The following is a 20085-nucleotide window of genomic DNA, read 5'->3' on the forward strand; positions in this document are numbered from 1 at the left end:
TGCCAGTCATTTACCGTTTTTTTACAGGACTTTTTTTTTACAGTGTAAAACCCTTATTTTACAGATTTTTCCTAGATTATTACAATGAAAGCACTAAATGTTCTACAGAGAAACACTGTTATTTTACAAATCATTACAATCAAAAACCTTCAATAAGGTGAAAGCATGCTCAAGATGGAAAATAAACAGTTTTATTTGGAAGACAAAATACAAAGTCTGTACAAATGCCATATAAAATTTAAATTTTACATTTCAGTTTTTTTTTTTAAGAAATACAGCTCAATTACATTTAAAATACTGTACTGGTGAAGAACATTGAACAGTTTCATCAAAAAGTTGAATTAAATATATTCAACTTAAAGGACAAGTTCACTTCCAGAATGAATATTTTCTGATAATGTACCCATGTAATCCAAGATGTTCATGTCTTTCTTTACTCAGTCAAAAATAAATTTAAGTTTTTGAGGAAAACATTCCAGGATTTTTCTCCATATAGTGGACTTCAATGGGACCCAACGGTTGAAGGTCCAAATTTCAGTTTCAGTGCAGCTTTCAAAGGTCTTTACAAGTTCCCAGAAACCCTTATTCCTCGGCTGGGATCGTGTAAAGCCGTTTGAAGCTGCATTGAAACTGAAATTTGGACCTTCAACCCGTTGGGACCCATTGAAGTCCACTATTTGGAGTGAAAATTCTGGAATGTTTTCCTCAAAAACCTTAATTTTTTTCGACAGAAAAAAGAACGACATGGACATCTTGGATGACCATGGGGGTGAGTAAATTATCAGGAAATTTTATTCTGGAATTGAACTAGTCCTTTAAAACTGAAGAAATACAAAACCGATATATCTACAAGATTGTCAAGATTGATTCTTGTAATGAAAGAGTTTTATTATTCAGATGTAAATTTACATTATCAATTAATTCTTCATAAACAGTACTTCAGAACCCCCAGGAGGAACTGAATAACTAAAAATTGCATTTCTATCTTATCAGTTAGGGTTACTCTCGTGATGAGGTCAATTTTACCTTTGAGAGAAAGAAACAATTTGTGCTGTTTACTGATAGCTTTGTATCTTGTATTTTCCACATAAATTTTATATTAATCCACAATGTTCTACTGCTCCTGTGGGCTCCATATACAGTGGTGTCCAAAATGATTAGAACACTAGTATTTTCACCAGCTATAAAATGGTTTTAAGTCAGTTATTTCTAACTTTTGCTGTAGTGTGTCAGTAGAAAATATCAGTTTACATTTCCAAACATTAATTTGGCCATTAATTGTAATAATCCAGTGAGATTTTTGTTTGCTCCACACAGAGATCTGATCTGATCATCATCAGTCTGTCTGGAATGACATGAAGAAACAGAACAGAAGTTAATTGAAAAATAAAATTTATTTATGACATTATTTTTGACAGCATCCTCATTTTACAGCATTTTTACACAAGTGCCTAAAACTTTTAACAGTACTGTAGCTTCGCAGGTAGGTTTCTTGAAGCATCTTGGAGACGTTGCCACTATTCTTCTGGATTTAGTCTTTCTCAGTTTGTTCTGTTCTGTTCTGTTCATTACAATTAATGGCAAAATTAATGTTTGGACATTTAAACTGATATTTCCTACTGACATATTACAGCAAAAGATAGAAATAAATGTCACCATTTTTTAGCTGGTGACAATACTAGTGTTCTAATCATTTTGGGCACCACTGTAGCTCTGATAATATATATGTAGACAGACATATTTATTTTAATTCTGAATTCTAGCTATATTAGTGTAATAATAAGTAAAACCAAAACATACAACAAAAGCTCCATGACTCTGCTCCAGAAGTGACAGAACCAGCAGAAAGAGCAGTCTTCCTCCAAATTGCCAGTAATCAGCTGGATCAGCTGGGGATAAAAAAAAGAAAAGAAAACAAGATTGTGAGAAGACACCTGTTTTATCTGGGATTAAAACAAACTAAAACATGGAAGAAAAATACTGTGAACATTCCTTTAAAAATAAATTAATGTTAGTATGTCTTAATGTTAGACATGAATACTCACTTCCTCTGAAGATCATGTGATAGAAGTTTTCTTTTCCAAAACTTCTGGATCATAAGGGGGAAGCACACACACAAACACATTAATATCAATTTGTTTAATAAAACACTATCTACTTAATCACAGAGACATGGGCTTGCAAAAATGTACTCACCTGCTACATACAAAACCTTCACAGTTGATCCAAAATCCTGGTTTACATACAGTATTCTTCTCCAAGGAATCCAAGGATCATGCCTTCAGGTCCTCTCTGTCAAATGAGTTTACATAACAGTGTTCTCAGATTACTCATTTCAAAGTTCCTTCACTTTTTGAGTTTGATCTTAAAACTAGCTGACAGTATGGGTGGGCGATATGACCATATTATTTCACAATATAGGACATTTTATTTCACAATAACAGTATATCACAATACAGTTATTTTATTAAACAGAAGATCAAAGTAGCTAATTACAAACAATAGGACTAATGCAATAGAACAAAGGTAAGTTAAATACATTTTGTTATTTTTCTCTTTAGTATTTTGTTGTTTGATTAAAATTATGACCGACTGCAGGTAACGTTAGGCTAAATTATACTGCTGTCACTTTGTGTAAGAACAAAATGCACAGATCCAGTATATGCTGACACGTCACCGTGTTTCCACCTAAATGTTAATCTTGACTCCAAACATTAGCGACTGTGTTTAAGTCAAGTGAATTTTGAGATGGCTGTCTGTATTTGACCATTCAAGTGAGGCGCAGCTTTGTGTCTATATTTCTTCACTCATTTCATCACCACGCGCATCCTGCTATTAATTCCTCATTTATGCACATTTATTTATCAAACTGTCAATAACTTTAAGTAGTACTGTGCTATGAGTTTATATATTGCACTTCATAGCATCGCCACGACATGGTCATATATCGCCCAGCCGCAGCTAACTGTATTAGCTCATACTAACAAAACACAGTAACACACACTGGTAGGACATCGCGATTAGAATCTCACTTCAATGCACTGTATCTTAATGTAACTATAGAAAATGAAAGTAAAGTGAAAGTGACGTGACATGTGGCCAAGTATGGTGACCCATACTTGGAATTAGTGCTCTGCATTTAACCCATCCAAAGTGCACACACACAGCAGTGAACACACCCACCTACAATCCCTGCCAGTACGAGACTCGAACCCGCAACCTTTGGGTTACAAGTCCGACTCTCTAACCATTAAGCCACGACTTCCCCACGTTATAGAACATTATATAAGGTACTAAACGTTACTTACCTTTTGCAGTTTGTTTGTCTGTTAGCTGCTGGTAGAAGTCTGTGTCCATATTCGCGTGTATTTGTTCTCAATCGTCATCCCACGACCCAAACTCGCTCAAAATATGAATTAAACAAGTCAGACGTAAAATAATCCATGTAAAAGCCATTCCTAGTGAACCGACTGAAGAAAGACTGCTGCAGAAGCCGATCGGCGGCACACATTGCATCATTGTATTTTCAAATTTAAACGGGAAAACGGCGCGTACAATAGTCATTGGCCAGATTACATTTAATTAATTGTTCAAATGGTGATTTCACATTATGCTAGGGTTAGGTGCAAAAGTGTATAACTATCTGTATATAAAAACAATAGAAGTCTATGTAATGTCCCCATTTAGATAGCTAAGAAAACATGTGTGTGTGTGTGTGTGTGTGTGTGTGTGTGCGTGTTTGGCTACTTGTGCAGTTATATTGACATGACCAATAAGCACCCTTTTTGTATTTTAACAAATCCATGACCTTTCCTTTAGAAGCACCAGTTGTGCGTATTTGGCCCTTCAGTGTTACACAGCCCGTTGGTTAATCCTCTGTCCACCATAACACTTATTTAAAAATAATGCCATAATTGCATGCAAGTTACAAAATTTGTCTACATACTTTTATTTAATAGCATAGATATTGCAAGCTATTGACTGTAGTAGGACTTTATAGCATTTGTGATATGAGACAATGTAAACTGAAAATGTTGAACTTCTTCTCACCATAGAAAGTGAACGTCTGTTTTTTAGTTATTCAAAAGTAAAGACAATGTATAGGTTGGCCCTAAGAGCAATGTTCTATCATGAACATTGTTGTCCTTCCCACATAGCAAGCGAGCTTGGCCCAAATGTGGCCTCAAGCTGGAACTGCTGGCCTCCTGTCAGCAATGGCATGTACCCTTTCAGCCAGAGCTGGGCCATGTGTGGTGATGATGGCACAGCATGGATCACGGCAAACATGAGGGCTGATTGCTGGTGGGAGGAGTGTGGCCCAGAACAGTCCAGTGATTATGTGGCCCAAATCGGGCTTGTGATCTGACAACATATTATGTGACCCATGATAAACAAGATAAATAAAATATTGCAAATTTGAATGAAGTGTAGTATTGTTTAAATGTAATCTTTGAAATGGCAAGTCAGAACAGAATGAAACATATCATTTCAAAATTAAGCAAATCAGTAAATCAGTCAACTGCAATAAACTGCACTTAATTATAAATTTATTATATTTTATATTATTATTCTCAGAACAAATAATCTTAGAATCCTTACATAGAGAGAGAGATCATTTAGCCATTATCATGCAATATTTATTTGGTTTACCATGGGGCACATACATTTATTAATATGCTGTCATGCACAAGCATTAAATAACATGATCATAAAAGTATTTTATTTTTATTCAGATCTTCGGTATACGTGTGATGCTTTGTGTGAGGAACAGATCCAAATTCAAACCATTCAGCGATATATATCTCCTTCCTCTGTAGTTATAGTAATAATTTAAAAAATTTGCCGTTAAGAAGTTTTACAGCAGCGATATCAAACGCTCATTGGCTCTCACCGGTTTCGTCATAGATTGCGACATGCCGTGTTTCCGGTGATGCGTGTTTATTTGAATGAGAAACGCGCGCCCGGGATAGTATTTTCAGTATTTTCAGCGTTTAACAACTTAAATTATGCCCTGCTCCTCACACTAAACTTGTGATTCTTTGATATACTTTATACACTCACTCTTTATTGGTTGATTTTTTTCTTTATAAAAATTGTATTGCACGTTACATGATTTGTGGATTTTAAGGCTGATTTTCTATTCTATATATATACTATTTCTATTCTATATAAAATTACAGAGTTTAAATGTAAAAATACAGCTAAATCTAAAACTAAAGATTTACTTTAAAATTACAAAAAAAGAACATTAAATTGCTAGTATGGACATAAACCTTTAATATAATGAGCTACATTATTTAATTACAGATTATTTTTGTAATTTTACGTAAATTTGTACATAATTTAAGAAAACAGAAAAATACTGTATAAATAATGTAATTTTCCCGTATTAAAAAATGAGAATTACTGTAATTTGTCATTAATGATATAATCCTTAAAGGAGACATATTATGCCCCTGTTGTTAATTTACAGATATTGTTAGTAATTTTACATAGTTTTAAGCATAATTTAAAATTACAGAAAAATACTGTAAAAAATTTATAGTTATTTTCCGTAAAATTTGGATTTTTTTTGACAGTATATATATATATATAATGAATGTGTTGTATGGTGCATATTTAGCAAAATGCTCCTCTCTAGAGTTAATTTTTCTAGCTGATTAATGAGTTTATGGTCACCAAATATGCTTTTCTGTGGTAAATGTGACAGATTGTTTACAAGCTATTGTCGTCTTTCTGCGTTTTGAAACACTGATTGAGCGATTACATGAGACAGGATACAGATCTCGGTAAGTTGTACTCTTTCTTTTAACATACCTTCAGATGTTCATTCATGTTTTATTTCATGCTGTAACTGCTATTAAAGCGGAGGAGAAGATCAGTTTGCGCTGCCGCTTCTAACCGAGGCACTACAGCGATCTGTCACTCCACATTAAGCAGTGCCAAAACGGCATTTAATATTTGGATATTGTAATAAAATGGACATCATTTGAATTCTGAGACTTTGTTTCATATCAAAAGTAACAAATCACAGAGCTTATTGAAATTTATTGGATGGGAGGCACGCTACAATCCGTTCATTACCTGACAGGCTAGACCAGTGTTTCCCAACCTTTTTTTAGTCGCGGCACCCTTTGGAAATTTTAACAAACTTGTGGCACCTTATTTTTTTACACGGCACCCCTGCTCTCGACAGACGGCACCCGCGGCACCCCGGTTGGGAAACACTGGGCTAGACTAATCGATTATTGGGATTTATGAATCGATATTGTTTCATAAAAATGAGAATCGATTAAAATAGAGAAATCTATATTTTTTTACCCAGCCCTAGGTGACGTAATTAACTAGTCAAGTCAAGTCTATTTATTTATATAGCGCTTTATACAATACTGATTGTGTCAAAGCAGCTTTACAGTGTCAAACAGGAAAATAGTTTGCCAATAACAAAAAACTAGTATGATCACAGTTTCTGCTGGCCAAAGTTTTGGTGGACATTATGAACATATTTATTTTAGTGTCTTCATACTTCACATGAACATTCTCAACAATTACCACACAGCAGTTATAGTTACTGCACGTGCCCCAGTAGGCTAAATGGGTCTTGCGACGCCCATGCTCTTAATGTATTATCAACACAAGGAAGACACAAGTGTAATAAAATGAATTTTATTAACAAAAGATAAACAAGAATAATTAACAGCTACTAAATGAATACAGTGAATGGTAAAGGAATAAAGTGCATACATAAAATGCCAGTGATTAATTTGGTTGTTGCTATGGCAGTTACATTATCTTACGGAAAGATAAACTGTTGCTTTTCTAAGACTAATAAGGTGAAGAACCTTGTTATGCATCAAACAAATAAATGGAAAATTATTTGTTGTCAACTGAAATCAGCTATGTAACATCTAATGTAAATTAGTAAATCATATACTGATAAAATACAACAATGCCACTGTCTCTGGAAGTCTGGATAAGTGATATTTAGTTGAGTGAGCAGTCAGGTGGCAGTGACTTCTTCCACTGGTTGTGCTGGGTAACAATGCAGTGAGGAAAGGGAAGGAATCTGTTTCAACAGCCTTGAACTTGAACCGATGTGGGATGCTGATCTCCTGGAGCACCAAAGGGTCCTAAAATCTGGAACACACAGATGAAAATACCTTGAAGTGAAGGTTTGCTCATCTGAGCTTTTCCTTACTACAGATATTTGTACATCTTCTGCCTCTCTAGGCCAGAGACTTGGTCAATCCCTCACGGGCCAGAGCCTCAAAAATTGGTGTGTCTGTTACTCTCTCTGTTACTCTCTGGACAGGAGACTCAGACTGCGGGTATCTGATAGTGTCTCTTTCCTCACAGGCTAGAGTTTCATAACGTTGATGATATGTTAAAGTCTCTCTAGGATGGAGACTCAAAACATTGGTAATCTGTTACTCTCTCACCTTAACAGGCCCTCAGAACAAGGAGTGGCTGTTGTAAGGGTACATTTGTCCCTTTCCAATGAGGAGAAGATTGCAATTTGGCGCTTCTCCATTCTAGTGCTGTGATTGGCTGTTGGCATCAGAGAAGGGGAACATGGTGTGGTCAACCCTTCTTTCCTCTTGGGAACATACAGTATATGCATAGTACAGACACAGTTAGAAAAGTGACACTACTGATGCATTATTCACATAACAAACCACTACCAGAGTACCTTTGGCAATGTTCTGAATGCATTAAGTCCAAACTAGAGATGCGCTGATCCAATACTCCGTATCGGTATTGGCTTTTATACTGCCATTCTTTGCCGGATCGGGGATATGTCAGACAGGACTGATCCAAATCCAATATTGGACATATTATTCTGTGTTATTGTTAAGTCCCAGAAAAGACATAAAAACATTATAAACACCACCATAAAGTTTATGTGCACTGTATTCTACAAAGCCTGCGCAATACATTTAATCTTTCATTTTATTATTATATATTTTTTTATTTTAATTTCAAAGAAATTTTATAAAATGTATATATAAATATATTTATTTGTACACAATTTGGTTTTCATGAATGTATTTTATAACATATGTAGTGATTTCAATGCCTCACACAGGCCGCCACTAAATGTAGTGGTTTTAGATCTAAGTAGCTCCACCAGTGTAATGGCTTTGGGCTTAAATATTAATATTACGTTTTGGTCATACTATTTTACAGGGAACCAGCCAAGGAATTTTGCCTTGACAATAAAGAACAATCATGGAAGCTTGTTGAATAAATAAGAATTACATAAATTATAGAAAGTTATAGTCTGACCAATCTGAAGGATTTGTGAGATATCGTTAACTTGTAGAGCCTCTTACTGAATTATCAACACAAAGAAGACACAAGTGTAATAAAAGGGGTTTTATTAACAAAAGGATATACAAGAGTAACTAACAACTACTAAATGGGTACAATGAATGGATAATGTGCAAAAGATTGATAGATGCAAGTGACTAAGTTGGATGTTACTATGGATGTTATCTTATGGAAAGATAAACTGTTTCCTGGAAGTAATAAGGTTCACCTTATTATAGATTCAACAAATAAATCGAGAGATTAGGTTTGGAAAGAGTGATACTTGCATTCTGCCTAGTCATGTGCTGAGTCTGAGCAGCGACGTCTCCCACTTGTTGATCTGGGCCACGCTGCAGTGGGAAGAAAGGAGTTGGATCCGTTCCACAGTCTTGAACACGAAGCACTGGCGAACAATGATCTCCTGAGCATCAAGAAGGTCCTGGGTTTGGGACAAGCCAACAGAGGAGCCTTGAAGGTGAAAGTTACTACATTGTCTTGCATGAAAATTGCAGACTTATTGGGAGATGCTTGCAGGAAAGGAACCGCATGTTTGCATTCACCCTTCCATGTATCTGTGTAAGAGGTTCAACTCCTGCTGCAGAAAACAACCCCCAAACCATGACACTTCCTCCTCCACCTTTCACTGACTACTTTACGCACTCAGGGTTCAATATTTCCCCAATTTGACACCAAACATAATTTTTCCCATCTGAACCAAATAAATTAAACTTGCTCTCATCACTAAAGTGAACTTTGGACCAGTTCTCCTTTCTCCACTTCTTGGTCACTGCAGAGTGCGCTTTCAGTCCGACTTTTCTTAAACGTGCCAAGACAGATCCTTACACTGTTCAGCGCTGAACTGGTAAGCAATTCCAGCTGCAGTGTTGAACCGATTCCCCATTGAGAGTCTCCACATTATCTTGTCTATCCTGTGCATTTCAATTTCAATTCAATTTCAAGCTTTTATTGTCATTGCATTGGAATGCAATGAAATTTCAGAGACTACACACAGAGGTGCTACAATATGACACAGAGGTGCTACAATATGATAACCACATACACATAGACCACAATAACGTAATCAAAATCCATGTAAAAACCGTGAATGATGCCGGTAAGACAATAAAGTGCAGTTCTAAGTACAGAAATGATTGCACAGTCCACAAGGATTAACATAAATAAATAGTGCAAAGCATCCCTTAGTTCAGGGACTGACCTCGTCACGATAGGCAGATTCATCACTTCCAGAAATGAGTCCAATCAATGTGGTGTCATCTGCAAATTTTATAATGTGATTGGAGGAGTGTGTGGAGGTGCAGTCATAGGTATAAAGGCAATAGAGTAGTTGGCTCAGCACACATCCCTGTGGTGAACTGGTAGTGAGAGTGGAGGAATGGTGAAGAGCTTAACACACTGAGGGCGGTTAGTGAGAAAGTCCATAATCCAGGTACAAAGGTGAGCAGAAAAGCCCAGGTGAAGGAGTTTCCTGATAAGAATGTTGCTGGATCCGCTCCGGCTATCAACAAGAGAAAAATCTGTACTTCTTCAACAGACCACGAAACAGCCATTATTTTGTTGTTTAAAAAAAGGTGCGCTCGTTCAAAACTGCTGCGTTTGTTCAAAAAAAGTTGCTTTCGATCCTCGCTGACTGTGCTGATTTAATAGCGGGTCTAGTGTCTTGTGTCGCAAGTTCAATGACACAGGTAGTGGCGATTTTTTTCGGCAAGTCAGTGATCAGCAGGGTTTACACGTCACATTTTTTTAACGGTACGGCTCACTTGGAACCCTCATAAGGTTTATTTATTTGTTTGTTTGCTTATGTTTATTTTTTGTAAAAAGGTCTTTTGTGCTATCATCCACACATGCAGAGTTGATGATAATATAACTGCAATAAAGTAATAGCCTAGTTAACAATTACTTGTTTACATAGGATATATAATGTATCCTATTTTATATTATTTGGGCACTCATAATTTGACAGAATTTTCTAATTCAACATGCCATGGGAAGTCAATCTAACTTAACATTTTCTTATATTGATATTGTTTATTTCTTACTCCTTAACAATTCATCAGGCTCTTTTATTTAATTTATGCCATCTCTTGGAATATGTGAATGACTCATCACTCATCATTAGACCCCATTTTACACATGGCTCTCAATTCTCTCTCTGCTCTTATGAAAATGTTCCATAGTTCTTAACAGCATTTGTTATAATAAGGCTAGCCTATTATTCATTACCAGGCCAATAACTTTTTTTCTTCTTTTTTTCCCTTTTTTTTTAATTAATCTATATAGCATTTGTTATGAAAAACAACAGCCTGCACATTTAGAAACAATAGCTACAACATGCCACATATGTAATATAAATCTATATGGAAAAATATATTCCCTTAACAGATTATCTATTATAAATTCTACAACAAGTTCAACAAAATGTATAAGCCTACAGTAAAACGTGATAAATTCTTCTGGTAAAGGTGGTCATGAGTAGTTTAAAAAGATTTTAATGTATGTTAGTGCTGGTGCAAGATTGTTTTCTCCTCTTTTCATCAGTCTTTTTAGTTTATGTGCCTTTTTTAGATAATGTTCGACTTTATCCATAGCATTTTAAAGTGGCAATTTTTCAATAGAATGCAAATAGATCGCACATTTTACCATCAGCTTCGCGATAGGAATGGTGTGTGCTAATCTTATCACACTTTTCGAGCGCATTGTTGATTTGCGCGCAGCTCGTGCACAATTAAAAGAACTGCGCTTCAGTCATATTGTGCTGATAACGGGTCCGTTCGCTTCGTATGTGAAGTTAGCGCTTATAAAAGCGCAGAAGTCGCGATTTAAATAAACTAGGCAACTACGTCTATGGAAAGCCGTTGTAACATTTAATCTTTAAGCCGTACAATATCTATTTTCATGGTACTAGTACCTATTTTTTAGATACTAGTATCTTTTCCATTAAGTACTAGTACTTATTCATTAGATACTAGTACTTATTTATTAGGTACTAGTACTTATTCATTAGATACTAGTACTTATTCAATAGATACTAGTACTTATTTCAATAGTAACTAGTAACTATTATATTGTTACTAGTAAAAAAAAAACATTTTTTTGCCATTGACTTCTATGGGGATCCGTCATTGAGATATCAATTATTCAGTTTTGACTAGTATGTATTCCAATAGTGACTAGTACTTAATTTTTATGCACTAGTAGTTATTCATTAGGTACTAGTACATATTTTTTAGATACTAGTACTCATTCACTAGATACTAGTACCTATTAAATAGACACTAGTACTTATTCATCAGGTACTAGTACGTATTATTAGATACTAGTACTTGTCCATTAGATACTAGTACTTATTTTTTAGATACTAGTACTTATTCATTATGTACTAGTGCTTATTTATTAGAAACTAGTACTCATTCATTAGATACTAGTACCTATTAAATAGATACTAGTACTTATTCAATAGATACTAGTACACATTTATTAGATACTAGTACTTATTCGAAATGTTACTAGTATAATTTTTTATTTTACTAGTACATTTTTTAATTGAACTCTACTGTAGCCATTTGGACTAGTCATAACATCAGACAAGTAAAAAAGCAGATCTGACTAGTAAGATAAGAATTGTTACTAGTAGTAATTACAAAAGATACTAGTGTCTAATAAATAAGTACTATTACTAGTAACTAAAAAATAAGTACTAGTTCTATTTTTTCTTAACAAAAAGAATATAATTAAATACTAGTCACTATTGGAATAAGTACTAGTATCTAATGATTAAGTACTAGTATCTAATGAATAAGTACTAGTAACTTTACAAAAGACACTAGTACCTAAAGAATAAACACTAGTACCTAAAGAATAAGCACTAGTAGCTAAAGAATAAGCACTAGTACCTAATGAATAAGTACTAGTACTTAATGGAAAAGATACTAGTATCTACAAAATAGATACTAGTACCATGAAAATAGATACTAGGACGGCTTATAGATTAAATGTTAAAACGGCTTGCCATACTACGTCCCTGATTTGGATGGATCTTTGTGATTTCTTTTTGTTTCATCCACTGCTGCTGCATCTGGAGGTCCTAAGAATTTTTATGGCAGTCACTAGGGGTTGAACGACTTCAGATTTTTTTTCTTTGGGTCGATATGTTTCTCACATATTTGTGATTGTTCTAAATCAGATACAGATAAAGTAGCACAGTAAGGATTACATTTATATGAATGCATTAGCGAGAGAGCATCTCTCTACTAATAGTGAAGCTGTGGGTTTTAGTTACTAAGAAATATATGCTAGAGCTTTTCAGTTTCTAAATCATAGAACAGTGTTACTGAATGATTCTGTGTGCTCGCGATCTGTGTGCATGATGTACGAGCTACTGTCTATAGCCTGTGTGTGTGCATTACAGTGCAGCAGCGCAGTAGATTAGAACTGTACAATAAGCTGTTTAATACATGCATTCTCCCGTTCAATTTCGAGCACCCAGGTGTTATAATCACACATGTCTTGTGGAGAGCTTTCGGAGTATGCATTTATTTGTTATGTTAACTGTTTGAGAATGGAGCGTAAATGTGGACTTCAAAGATTTCTTATCCTGTTGCGCCCTCTATAGGACCAGTGACTAGTCAATGTCAAGCTAATTGACTAGTCAGTGCAACCCCACAGGCCTAAACCTTAGGAATTAGTCTCTAGATGGGTGAAGGGCAGAAATGGCATTTTGACCAATGAGAAGTCCTGTCCTTCCTGGGCTTGGTACCAGAGATCTCCGTCTTGCCTTCTAAGAGGTGTCTGGCCTTTGTCCTAGCATCTTATTCTGATGGCTTTGGACAGTTTGTTGTTGGACAGTCAAAATGTAGCAAACCTTTGTGGACTATGGCGGTCAGAGAGGGGCCCGCTGTAAACTGGGCCCTGGAATGTGCTGTTCACCTCACATAAATATCATAACATCATTTATGCAGCTATAACTGCAGTGTAAATGCATTTGTGGTATCTCTGAGCTGTATTAAACAGTCTATGTCCGGGTTCCTCAATAGACGGCCCATGAGAGAAAAATGTTTGGCTCGCACTAATTTAAAATAATGTGGCATGAAAATTCAAACGCAGCATCAGACAGCGACATTAGTCTGACACCGTGTCTACACCAGGCGCGACGTGATGCTGTCTATACTGGATGCGGCGCGGCGCTACACGACAAATCCCCAACAGTAAACAGAGCCCTTGTTCTATTTATGACGTACTGCAGTGTTGCCAAGTCTGCAGTTTTCCCATGGAATTGGACTAATTTAAGTTGCCACATGTTTTTTTTGTTTTTTTTCCATGTCCGTGGGTTGAAGCGACCCCAATAATGGACCACAAAACCTTAAGTCTTAAGTGTACATTTTTCGAAATTGAGATTTATACATCATCTGAACGCTGAAGCTTTCCATTTCCATTGATGTATGGTTTGTTAGGATAGGACAATATTTGGCTGAGATACAACTATTTGAAAATCTGGAATCTGAGAGTGCAAAAAATCTAAATACTGAGAACATTGCCTTAAAGTTGTCCAAATTAAGTTCTTAGTAATGCATATTACTAATCAAAAATGAAGTTTTGATATATTTATGGTAGGAAATTTACAAAATATCTTCATGGAACATGATCTTTACTTAATATCCTAATGATTTTTGGCATAAAAGAAAAATCAATAATTTTGACCCATATAGTGTATTTTTGGCTATTGCTACAAATATACCCGTGCAGTGGTTTTGTGGTCCAGAGTCACATTTATGTAATATTTAACCCCTGGAACGAAAATTTTACCAGGAGATAAACAGTTATCCCTGAACAGTTTTGACTGAGTGACTGAGTCTGTAAATATCGCCTTTTAATGGAAAAGTTCATTACTGTCACTAGTTAAGGATTTTTTTTTTCAGTTTTTATCCTGACTTCACTGAATCCTGCAAAGTGTCCTCCTTTTTGGTGTTATAGAACTCACCATCCTAGTTATGAATCTTGAGTGATGGAAATAAAGCTACTGTGCATTTAGAGAAATTGAAATAATTATGCAAATATTTTATTATTACCAAATGCCGCCATATGTCTAATCCTAAGTATAAGTGCCTCGCCTCAAATTTAACATCATTTCGGGGATGCTGGAGCCTATCCCAGCATCTTGGGCCACAGGTGGAGGAAACACCCTTGCAAACAAACTCCACTTAGAAAGGCCTCCTAGCTTTCTTTAAAGATTATACTGTCACATACTTCTACAGGTGCAGATGGTGAGCAGCATCAGAGTGGGGCGGAATGTGAATTATAGGATTCTGGATATTGACTGGTGTACATCAGATAAAGTGGTGCTGGCATCAGATGACGGCTGCGTGAGAGTGCTGGAGATGGCCATGAAGTCTACCAGTTATAGAATGGATGAGCAGGACCTGACAGGTGAGTTTTTAAAAACTGTCAGGTTACAGAGTTTTTAGTTTAAAGACTGTGTTGTGTAAACACCCCCAATAATGCCAAATGTTGTGTTCTAGGGTTTGTGTACAACAGTTATAATTTGTTTAAATTAAGAATGGAACTTTTTGGTTTTGGTTTAAAATGCAGATAAAAATGCAGAAACAAGTGACCAGAAACCATTTAGCATCCAAGCAGTGTGCACATGAAAAGGTTTAATCAGATCTAATTCTAAATGTAAATGGTGATGAGTAATATATTGATGGAAAAAGAGGTTGTCCACAGTTAATGAGATCTTGTGTAGTGAGAGTGTTTCAAAGAGAAAGCCAAATAATTTTTTTTTTTTTTTGCCCAGCATTTTCATTTTGACAGATGTATCCCCAGTTTAAATTGAGTACAGTAGACGTTAATGGAAAGTCCCCATTTGGATATCCGATAAATGTGTTGAGGGCTGCATTCATCCTTGTGTTTGTATGTGCATACAGTATGCTTTGACATATTATTGTATTTTTCTTCCTATTGGTGTACAATAGACTTTTATGGTGTATGTATGTCTTTGTTCCAGATTCAGTATGGTGTCCCTATCTCCTATTGCCACGTGCTGCTCTCACACTGAAGGCCTTCCTGATACTGCAGCCATGGTCCAATACATTCACCATGGACATTACTCATGTGTATGTGACAGCTTCATTATTTTTTTCACATCTGTATCCATTCAAAAGTCATTCACAGCGCATTTTACTCCAGTCTGTTGTGATAGCGGCCTTTGCTGGTGCTATTGACAAAATCTGACCTTTAGGCACTAAGGCTTTATATTCCTTATGTCTTGAAATGAAAAGATATGTTTAAAACAACAAAAAGCCAGGTTAAAAAAAAAAAAATCTCCATAAAAGAAAACATCACACACCAGTACATTTGCACAGATTTTCGTGCAAAAACACATCCATTTTGCTGAGTGGGTGAGGCACGCGAGAGCAACGAGCGCTGCTGCGCGCATGCGCACTAAACAGAAGGAGTGCAATCGAATAGGAGCGCAATAATTCTGAGTAAAATATACATTTTGCTAAAAAATTTGTTTTTGGACATTAAATGTGTCTTTTGTAGAATTTTAAACCTACATATAACGTGTATTTTTATGATAGCAGTAACTGTAAGTGGACTATTGTAATAGGTAAATCAAATGTAAGCTAGTAGGCTACAGTAGGCTACTAATTACTAAGCTCAAATGAGTTCATGTGTTTCTTATAGCAGTTAAAAATGTAGTCATTTTCTTTATTATTTATTTTCATTTTTAATTCAGTGATTTTAACTTTTAATTTAGTTATTGTAATGCTTTAAATAGTAAAGTAAAATAGTAAACATTAATTGTAATGTTCTAATGTTCTGCTATCTGTTCTGCAAACTATAAAAGGTACAGCTGTAATAAAACCAGAGAGAAAGGCTGCATGTAATGATGTTTTCAGCGCAATATTTGACTTGAAGGGTAAAAATTATGGTTATTTTCGTCAGTTACAACTCGTTAGCGCAAGCATTCTGCCCGCTTCAAATCAGACACAGAGATGAAATAGTGCAGTAAGTAAATTTATTTGAATTAATGAATTATAAATTTTTTTAAATTAATTTGAGATCGAGAGAGAGAGCTGACAGTTGCGTGTGTGAATTACCTGCGTCTGCGTGTCTCTCTCTCCAAACAAAGAAGCTGTGAGATTACTTATTTAAAAAAAAAAGCGATTTACCCCTTCATTGCTGAGGAATATAATGTAGTGATCCAGTATCTAAGCTTTTTTATTAAAGTCAAGGGGCAGCGCTGACAACAAGTTTCTGTGCTCCTGAATGTTTCCGTGATATCTCTCTCTCTCTCTCTTCTCTTCTCTTCTCTTCTCTTCTCTTCTCTTCTCTTCTCTCTCCTCTCCTCTCCTCTCCTCTCCTCTCCTCTCCTCTCCTCTCCTCTCCTCTCCTCTCCTCTCCTCTCCTCTCTCTGTCTCTCTCTCTCTGTGAGGTGTGTGTGTGTGTGCATCAATGAAAGCAGTGCATGAATATAGACTGGTGATTAAACTGACTTGGAACTACCTGTGCATTAAACGGTTTTAATGCATATATTGTGCCAGCAAGGTTTCTATGTGAAAACCCCACTCACATTTACTGTTCTGTTGTACTTATATTCTACAGTTTACTGAATGGCATTGGATTAAAGGTGGGATTAGAGGTGTACTATAGTGAATTTATGACAATTATTCTTGAGATGTCAGAGAGAGAGACTAACACATCAATATTTGGCAGGACTTCAGGGATTTGATTATATTAGCCATATATTTTCCCCAGGGAAACACCTTCATGGAATTTGAACAGATTTGTACAGTTTACACCTAAAATAAAAACATTTAATTATACAGAACTCATTTGCTTTATTGTGAGATTTTTTTTTTATAATTGCTGCACCATTATTGGCAGCAAACCAAAATGCCAAAAAAGTACATTTTTGTCACTTTAGCATGAAATAAATACTGCCACAGTATACATTGCTCCCACAACAAAGTTGTAGGGCATTGCTACAGTATGTGCTTAATAAGCTGTTCCAAGTACGCTTATTGGAATACTGCTATGTGGTTGCTAGAGTGTTCTGTGTGGTTTGGCATTGTTATGCAGTTGCAAGAGTGATTATTAGATGGTTACATACTGCCCCAGGTCACATCTGCATGATATTCTGCAGGGCTCGCAAAATTTTAAAATCCCTGGTAGCCCTTCGGGCAGGTACTCTTCAAATTTTGGTAGCCCAAAAATTAATTTAACTAGCCCAAATCAAAAAAAGTTTTTTTTTTTTTAAATAAACATTTTTTTTTTTAAATATATATATATATATAGAAAATCAGATAGGAGCAAAAATATTTTCAATACACAAATATCAACAAATATGAAGGAAGGAATTTTATTTCACTATTTACAGGGTATCTGCAGAATTTGTCAAAATGAATGTAAGGCAATTTATGACCAATTTTAAGAGCTGCACAAGTAAAATTAACATAGTATGAGTGGGGTTGGACAATGTCTATGGTAACATACAGTATTGAACCATAAAATTACATGATTTACAGTTCAGATACAGGTTTTCACAAAAACAAAAATCCTATACAACAGCATTTCAGCCTTTAGACCATTTTTATGAAAAGGGATAAATCAAGCATATAAATTTATTTAAAACTTATAAATATACTATTACTGTCTTAATTGTTTAGATTTTTAGAAGGCACATTAACTTCTTTCTTATTTACAACTCTGTTTGCTGCGTAAAAACGTGAGTTGATATTTGCATTGATCTGACCATAAACAGCAAGAAAGGCTTACTGGAAATGCAAATTCATTCTCTGCCAGGAGGTGGTGCTTTAGGAGCGATGAAATATTGTGGTTTCCCCGGTAACGGCTGTACACAACGCAGCTCTGCAGCATTTTGACTTGAAATGTGCAGCGCTTATATTTATTCAATGACATCATTGCCTTTTGAAGTTTAATCCAGCCCTATCCCGACTCTTGTCTTTCAGTCCCCAACTGTAAGACCTCTTGTAATTATAATTAAGACATTTCTTATACCATTTAACGTATTTAAAGCTTTTTATGGCCTTAAGTTTGATACAACTCACTTTAGGAGTTTTTAAGGACCCGCGGGAGAGCTGCATTTAAGATAGCCCATCGGGCAGAGTGGTGATACATTTTGGTAGCCCGACTGGAAAACACAATAGCCCCGGGACATCGGGCTAGCGATTTTGCGAGCCCTGTTCTGGTCTCTAAATATGGTTCTCTACCCTCCTTCAAGTGAATAGTTACAAAGATTTAGCAGGGGGAACCCATTCTCCTCTGCCATTAATACTTTTGTTCACTGAATGAATTAAATGATTCAGATTTCATAAATTGTTAGTGACAATTTGTAGTTTTCGAAGACCATCCTAAATTGAAGGGTTAGTTCACCCAAAAATGAAAATTCTGTCATTAATTACTCACCCTCATGTCGTTCAAAACCTGTAAGACCTCCGTTGATCTTCGGAACACAAATTAAGATATTTTTGATGGAATCTGAGAGCTCTCTGACCCTCCATAGACAGCAACGCAACTGAAATGTTCCCAGACAGAAACGTAGCAAGGACATCGATAAAACAGTCCATGTGACATCAGTGGCTCAACTTCAATTTTGTGAAGCTACTAGAATACTTTTTATGCGCAAAGAAAACAAAAATTACATAATTTATTTAACAATTATTTTCCCTCGAGTTACGTCTTCTGCCATTTTGGAGAGTACCCAAGAACGTAATCAGCGTTGTTTACGTTAGGAGGGGAAATCACATGCATGAACGTAATTGGCGTAATCCGCGTTGTTTACACTTAGAGTAAAGTGTGTATGGGTTGTGATACTCTCCAAAATGGCGGAAGACAGTAACTCGGGGGAGAAGAATTGTTGAATAAAGTCGTAATTTTAGTTTTCTTTGCGCACAAAAAGTATTCTCGTAGCTTTGCAAAATTGGAAGTTGAGCCACTGATGTCACATGGACTGTTTTACTGATGTCCTTGCTGCGTTTCTGTCTGGGAACATTTCAGTTGCGTTGCTGTCTATGGAGGGTCAGAGAGCTCTCAGATTCCATCAAAAATATCTTAATTTGTGTTCCGAAGATGAACGGAGGTCTTACAGGTTTGGAACGACATGAGGGTGAGTAATTAATGACAGAATTTTCAATTTGGGGTGAAATAACCCTTTAATGAAACAGATGCACTTAGGCTATGTTCACACTGCGAGCCTTAGTGCTCAATTCTGATTTTTTTCTCAGATCCGATTTTTTTGTGTAGCTGTTCACATTGTTGTTTTAAATGTGGCCAATATCAGTTTTACAGTGTGAATAGATCGTGGTTCTGAACTGACCCGCATGCGCAAAAGAACAATACAAACAGAGTTTCCAGGTTTACACCCTTTTTTGCTTCTCAAAACTAGTCCAAAGCTAGCACAACCATGTTCAGGGGATAAATATCGCGTTAGTGGGGTCGCGTCGACCCACGAAGTTGAAAAACATCCTGCGGGAACAGTGGAAATGTAGCCTAATTGTTACTACAAGCTTTGAAGGTGTTTATGGAAGCGATTTACTGGATTTAGGCTTTGATAATCGTACTGAATATTATTCAGATGTAGTTTTTGATAAAAATGTGATTTTCTCACCTTTTTGGTCAAAATTATGCATTTTTTATGAAACCTGCCTATATTCAAGTGTTGATAAAACAAGAATGCTTTAAGCTAGAATAAAACTGATTTTTTTTTTTTTTTTTTTTTTTTTTAAAAAGAGAGGT

The 20085-nt window shown here is 35.8% G+C and overlaps 1 protein-coding gene across 1 annotated transcript in view; it reads left to right on the forward strand.

Moving 5' to 3' along the window:
• LOC107681335 (WD repeat-containing protein 11-like) overlaps window positions 1-20085 on the forward strand; it is an 87235-nt gene that overhangs the window by 12797 nt on the left and 54353 nt on the right. Inside the window, exons 4-5 of the mRNA XM_016477614.1 lie at window positions 14580-14751; window positions 15329-15437. Coding sequence (XP_016333100.1) covers window positions 14580-14751; window positions 15329-15437 — 281 coding nt within the window. The remainder of the gene's footprint in view (window positions 1-14579; window positions 14752-15328; window positions 15438-20085) is intronic.

This window comes from Sinocyclocheilus anshuiensis, unplaced genomic scaffold (genome assembly GCF_001515605.1).
Source record: "Sinocyclocheilus anshuiensis isolate Anshui unplaced genomic scaffold, SAMN03320099.WGS_v1.1 scaffold2438, whole genome shotgun sequence".
NCBI lineage: Eukaryota > Metazoa > Chordata > Actinopteri > Cypriniformes > Cyprinidae > Sinocyclocheilus > Sinocyclocheilus anshuiensis.